Raw genomic sequence first — 6,620 nt, forward strand, 5'->3', positions numbered from 1 at the left:
CCCAGCAAGCATACCCGTGAGATTTCGGCCGAAATGCCAACACTGGAACAGTAGCCATGACTGCCCTGTCGACCTCTTCCTTTCACGTATCATCGTGGTCGCAAAATCTAAACCTTTTTTTTTCCTTTCAGAGATTTTATGACCTCCACGACGGCAGCACAGCCAATGGACTCCACGACTCGTGAGTTCGCCATTGGTTTCTTACTTTCCTTCCTCCTTAGAGGAGCCAAAGGCATGGCCAGCAGCGATCCATATCCTCCGCGTCGGCCAACCACTCGGAAAGCAATTGTCTTCTCCCGCCTCATGGCCTCTCCATTCGTGATCCCGGTGACTCCACACGTGAAAGCACCGCTCACCTTGACATCCTCCTCCGTCCGGAGCCCGGAGCTAGCTTTATATACCGGCGCCTGAACACCCAGCAGCCTTGATTAATTCTTTGCTGTAAGTACGTACGTGCAATGGCAGCCGATCCTTCGTCGTCGACGACGACGACGGGCCATGGGCTTCACGCCACGGAGGAGGCGAGGCAGGCGGCGATGAGCGGGCCGATCAGCGCCCGGAGGCCGCCGCCCCCGGCGTCGCAGAGGGCGTTCAGCCGGCAGGTCTCCCTCGGCAGCGGCGTGACGGTGCTGGGCATGGACAGAGTAGGAGGAGGCGGCAGGAACGGCGGCAGACGCAGCGCGCTCCCACGCAGCGGCAAGAGTCTCGGCGTGCTCAATAACAACATCAACCACAGCGGCGCGCTCGGCGGGGGCGGTGGAGAGCGCAGGGGCGGCGGCGACTTCAGCATGTTCCGGACCAAGTCGACGCTCAACAAGCAGAACTCCATGCTGCCGTCCAGGATCCGGGAGGAGCTCGACGACGTCGATCTGGGGCGTGTCGAGGGAGGCGGCCAGTCCGCTGGGAGGCCCGACGAGGACCCTCTCAACAAGAGCGTCCCCGCCGGCCGCTACTTCGCCGCCCTCCGCGGCCCTGAGCTCGACGAAGTCCGCGTAAGCCATCCATCCATCCAAAGCATTTTTGTCAACACAACACGTACAAGAAAGTTAGTTGTTGATGAATTGTATGGGCGGAATTGTATTGTGTAGGACTACGAGGACATCCTGTTGCCGAAGGACGAGGTGTGGCCGTTCCTGCTGCGGTTCCCGATCGGGTGCTTCGGGGTCTGCCTGGGGCTGGGCAGCCAGGCGATCCTGTGGGGCGCGCTGGCGGCGTCCCCGGCGATGCGGTTCCTCCGGGTGACGCCCATGATCAACCTCGCCGTGTGGCTCCTGGCGGCCGCGGTGCTGGCGGCCACGTCCGTCACCTACGCGCTCAAGTGCGTCTTCTACTTCGAGGCGATCCGGCGCGAGTTCTTCCACCCGGTCCGCGTCAACTTCTTCTTCACCCCGTCCATCGCCGCCATGTTCCTGGCCATCGGCCTGCCCCGCGCCCTGGCGCCCGCGGACGGCCGGGCGATGCACCCGGCCGTGTGGTGCGCGTCCGTGGCGCCGCTGTTCGCGCTGGAGCTCAAGATATACGGGCAGTGGCTGTCGGGGGGCAAGCGGAGGCTCTGCAAGGTGGCCAACCCGTCGTCCCACCTGTCGGTCGTGGGGAACTTCGTCGGGGCCATCCTGGCGGCCAGGGTCGGCTGGGTGGAGGCCGGGAAGTTCCTGTGGGCCATCGGCGTGGCCCACTACATCGTCGTCTTCGTCACGCTCTACCAGCGGCTCCCCACCAACGAGGCGCTCCCCATGGAGCTGCACCCGGTCTACTCCATGTTCATCGCCACGCCCTCCGCCGCCAGCCTCGCCTGGGCGGCCATCTACGGCAGCTTCGACGCCGTCGCCCGCACCTTCTTCTTCATGGCGCTCTTCCTGTACATGTCCCTCGTCGTGCGCATCAACTTCTTCCGCGGATTCCGGTGACCACTGCTGAAAACCTTGCACCTTTATGATTCCGTTTTGTGGCGCCACGAACTAACTGATAATTGGGCTGTGCACGGAACAGGTTCTCCATAGCGTGGTGGTCGTACACGTTCCCCATGACGACGGCGTCGCTCGCCACCGTCAAGTACGCCGAGGCCGTGCCGTGCTTCCTGAGCAGAGCGCTCGCGCTGAGCCTCTCGCTCATGTCGACGACAATGGTGTCGCTGCTGCTCGTGTCGACGCTCTTGCACGCCTTCGTCTGGCGCTCGCTGTTCCCCAACGACCTGGCCATTGCCATCACCAAGGACCGGCAGAACGGCGGGGCGAGGCCGCACGGGAAGGGGAGGAAGGCTGGCAAGAGGGTGTACGACATCAAGCGGTGGGCGAAGCAGGCGCCGCTCTCGCTCGTGTCGTCCATCACCAAGACCAATTCGGCGGACAAGGAGGAAGAGGAGAAGACAGACTAGGAGTTTGATTTAACAGCATTGTACAGCCAGAGCCAGGGCTCCATGGCTTCATTTGTATAAATAATTACGATATGCATAGTTTGATCGATATAGCAGAAATGTAATATTAATGGATCACAAGAAAGCTGTACATGCTTATTCTCCTTGGACCTGGGCCTGGCATTATAAGGTGCAAAAGAAACCATAGGGGTTCCAAATAGACTTACAATCACAGAGAAGAAGAAAGGCGTGAAGGTGTGAACAAAAGAAGTGTCTAAAAGGAGAACTGCAAATAACCATACTGAAACACTACTGCTCTTCGTCACCATCATTGGACACAATGAAGTTGCTTACTAATACCTACTGATCAACACGAAGTCATCGTCATCCAGGACACGAACCTCTTTTTCTCCCACAAAGTTCTCTCGTCCAATAGCTTCGACGATCCGGACAAACTCAACCCTCTTTTCAACAGGAAGAGGAACATATGGTAATCTGAAAACAGGCCTCACTACGCCGAGCTGAGCCAGGGCAGTGTTGAGACCAATCGGATTGGGCTGGCAAAATAACCATTGCATCAGAGGCAGTAACTTCTCATTTAGCATCACATTTTCCCCTTCATACATCAGGTTGTGCATGAGACCAGGAACAAGGTTGCTAGCTACAGAAATAACTCCAGTTGCACCATATTTCCACCTAGAATCATGGCATTCATCATCATTACCACTCCATATTGTTATGCCTTTGTCAGTGTAGCACTTAACCCTCTCATGTCCAACACACTCTTTCACTCCTGCCATGTTTGAATAACGTGAAATTGCCTCAATGACTGGAGGAGGTATGTCCTGACCAGTCCTGGATGGCACATTGTAAATGATGGTTGGACCCATCGGGAGAACAGCCTCGAAATGGGAGATTAATCCTTCGGTCGAGGTCTTCCCGTAGTAAGGATTCACATGGAGAGCTGCATGCATGCCAACAGCAAATCCCTGCTCTGTCGCGTGGACAGCTTCTCTAGTTGAGTTACTTCCTGTGTTGCCTATCACTTTAATATTAGTGCCAAAGCAGTTAACAGTATGCCCTATTAGCATGATGTGTTCATCCCAGCTCATAAGGTGACCCTCTCCTGTTGTTCCTCCAACTATTACACCTTCAGCGCCACCGTCTATTTGCGTGTTTATCAAAGAATCATATGCTTCAAGATCAAATCTTCCATCTGGCAAATAAGGGGTTTTGACTGCTGTGATTAGCCTGAGGCATTTGATACCATCAGCTGAAGTCCTGCAGATCAGACAGAAATGTTCAGACCTAAGCAGCACATATATGTATCAAAACCGTCAAATACTTGCACATAAACAGTACGGTTAATATTAGTCATGTGACAAAATCCCTCAGTTACTATAACCAGGATTGTGCCGGTGTTAATTCATTAGCAGAATGAACCAATAATATAACAGATTGTAAGTTTGTCCAGTCAAGACAATTTAGTTTAACATCTCCTAGCTACAACAATTGACCATCCTACAGAGACACACGATGATTCACCAACTAGGTTAGTTTTACAGTAGTGACTTTATAAAGGAAAATAACAAGAACATCCTATGTTTCTCCATTTGTTGGATATTCCTTGGCTACAACTGGACTTACCATCATTCACTAGAAAGTGTACACGTACATGAAGCGATTTAGTATAAGGAGAGCTATACAAATGATCATTGATCTAAAAAGGTGAAAACTATATAAATGGGTTGTGGTTGAAATAGGATTGATCTAAACAAGCATTTCATAAGTTCCAACAATTTTGATTCTGTTCGCATCTTTGCACAGTATCATTTTCATCCCTTGTGTCTGATACAATACATTTTCACTTAATTTCTCCACTTCTCCCTTGCTTGGGACGGTTAATATGCTATATTCCTCCAATGCATCAGCCAATGGTTGGGAACTTGGGAGGAAACATGATCAGCATTTGTTGTGCTAGTAAAGCATATGGGCCTCGAGACTGTGCCCTTTATACCATGGTAGCATGTCATCTCGAAAGGGGGCCTAATAGACTTGATCTTTGTTAATATAAGAAGTAGTAATACATTTCTACATGGACCTAACTGAACAGATTTAGGCTGTAAAAGTCCTAGAGTAAGGGGATTTGGGCACGCCAAAATACTACCTTACAAGTTACAGAAAGTGACGGTTGTAAGCAGAAGTTTCAGGTTTTCCAAAACGGAGGTAGTTCAGAGAACTTTGGGGGGGGGGGGGGGGGTATGTGTAATTAACAAAGTTAGTACAGTGCCAGTTATCAGGTACAAAAGAGTTCACTGTAACTAGCTTAATTCATATGGCCAATTTCATCAGAATAAATGGCTCAATGAACGCCATCAACCAAAAAGTACTAACAAATATGATCAAATGAATAAACAGGAAACTAATGCTTTGTTTGAGAGCTAAACAACTCACCGATTTTTCACTTCAGTACTTTTCATCGGAAGATAATCGTCTACAGTGATGGCTGCCACTGCAAATTTGCTTCTACTGATCCTGTAGAAGCACCTTCTGGTTTCAGTATCTTGCTTTCGTGAGAAAGAAAAGTGTAGGCATGATGAATGAGCTGAAAACCAGTGTGGAAAATAGAGAGCTAAAAAACCATGCCCAGTGCCCCGGTCCTTCAAATGATGGAATGAAAGATACAGTGTCAAAAGGATCGACATCCTGATTCCTGAGTAGTCAAGACAGCGAGCTGTACATATTGTAGGACATGAAAGATATTGCAGGATTTATGAAGGAACACCTTGAATATAACAAGTGCAAATTATAAAGACTTACGGAACCTTCTTGAGTTACCTGCCAACAAATGCATGTGGCTCTGGAAACAGGTTGGCATTGCCTACTATACTTGCAAAACTGCCGGCCTACAGTATGCTTCCATCGCACACACAAAATGAATAAATAAGACAACCTTTTTACTCACTAAAGTACCAGCCCCCGAGCCAAACAGCATTCCACGTGTTTGTTCCGAACTTAAGAAAAAGCACCCTCGTTGTTATCCTTAATTTAAAACTCACAGCTAAATACACTAACTATTCTCAGGTAAGTCAGAACTGTCCAGTTCTGGTTGATCTTTAATTCTCTATCCTCGAAATATCAGTGACTGTCATCCAATGACCCAATTCCTGGAACCATAATCGAAATTCGCACGTAACTACTCAATCGGTTTCCCATTTCTTTATCGAGATTAAGTTATTTCGATTTTAGTAGCCCACGGAATGATTAAGCAAACAGATTCGAAACGACGTTCCATAGGTCCCCAATTCACACTACACACATGTGCGATAGAATAAGAATGAGAGTAAAAAATAAAATAGAAAGGCAGTAGTCAGAGAGACGGCGGCGACCTGTGTGACGCGAGCGCGGCCGCGGCGAGGCGGGGCAGCGCCAGGCGCGACGAGGACGGTAAAGAGCCCGGCTCCTTCCAGCCGAGGCGGACACCCTGGTTAGCCGTCGGCAGCGCCGCCATGCTTGCTTCGGGGGAGCGGCGAATCAGGCGAGGACGCGAGGGTTTTGGGATGGATGTGACGCCGTGGACTGACGGAGTGACGGGACTGACCGGTTAGTGCTGGGTCCGACGGGAGACTATGGGCTAGGCTGGACTGGACTGTTTATTGCTACGTCTTTGACGGCTCGGTAGGCCGGCCCTCCACGCCCCACACCGGAGAACTCTGGCAAGTTTTTTCTTTTTTTTGTGTGTGTGTGTGACATGACTCTGTCCAACTCATGCCTGTACGAATGAACCGTGAAAACCCGGATTCACCGACTCGTGTGTTTTCCTCTGTCTCCGCATGTTCACATTTTTTGAGAAGTTGCACCTCGATAACCGACTGACTTCAAATCAGTGACGGACCAGGATAAATTTAAGGGTGCGACAGATTTTACACAACGAAAAATCATACCATACGCAGTACAGCTATGCAAAAGCTCACCGGAATACTAGACATATGTGTTCAACAAGTACATTTAAATCCAAAACTAAGATGCTGAAGCAAAAAATTCCTCAATAGACATACCTCATTTGCGTTTAGTATACCGCGGCGGCAATGGTATTCTTCTACCTTCCTTGTGAAATTCTTTCTTACTACCTCTATCCAACAATAAGAGGCATATTAGCTTTTTTTTGACCAATGCTTTGACCACAAATTACCTTTGAATAATAGTTCGTCAAGATCAAGTCTTTTGAATAACCCTCGCTTGATGTAGCACACCATCAAGACATTAA

General features: G+C 50.0%; 2 protein-coding genes across 3 annotated transcripts; one reads left to right on the plus strand and one right to left on the minus strand.

The window, feature by feature from the left end:
* Positions 1 to 208: 208 nt before the first annotated feature.
* On the plus strand, positions 209 to 2,519 carry LOC100841201 (guard cell S-type anion channel SLAC1). The gene is made up of 3 exons (XM_003581505.4): positions 209 to 992; positions 1,089 to 1,903; positions 1,990 to 2,519. The coding sequence occupies exons 1-3, from the start codon at positions 459 to 461 to the stop codon at positions 2,372 to 2,374; spliced, it is 1,734 nt and encodes a 577-aa protein (XP_003581553.1). The 5' UTR covers positions 209 to 458; the 3' UTR covers positions 2,375 to 2,519.
* On the minus strand, positions 2,485 to 5,978 carry LOC100834273 (4-hydroxy-tetrahydrodipicolinate synthase 2, chloroplastic). Of its 2 annotated transcripts, XM_003580315.4 has the most exons (3): positions 5,743 to 5,978; positions 4,808 to 4,888; positions 2,485 to 3,634 (listed from the first exon to the last, which is right to left on the minus strand). In XM_003580315.4, the coding sequence occupies exons 1-3, from the start codon at positions 5,862 to 5,864 to the stop codon at positions 2,707 to 2,709; spliced, it is 1,131 nt and encodes a 376-aa protein (XP_003580363.1). In that variant the 5' UTR covers positions 5,865 to 5,978; the 3' UTR covers positions 2,485 to 2,706. The 2 variants fall into 2 exon arrangements, with proteins under 2 accessions (XP_003580363.1, XP_024311536.1); XM_024455768.1 differs by lacking the exon at positions 5,743 to 5,978 and having other exon boundaries at positions 4,808 to 5,721.
* Positions 5,979 to 6,620: the final 642 nt, after the last annotated feature.

The sequence above is a fragment of the Brachypodium distachyon genome, chromosome 5 (assembly GCF_000005505.3).
Source record: "Brachypodium distachyon strain Bd21 chromosome 5, Brachypodium_distachyon_v3.0, whole genome shotgun sequence".
Taxonomy (NCBI): domain Eukaryota; kingdom Viridiplantae; phylum Streptophyta; class Magnoliopsida; order Poales; family Poaceae; genus Brachypodium; species Brachypodium distachyon.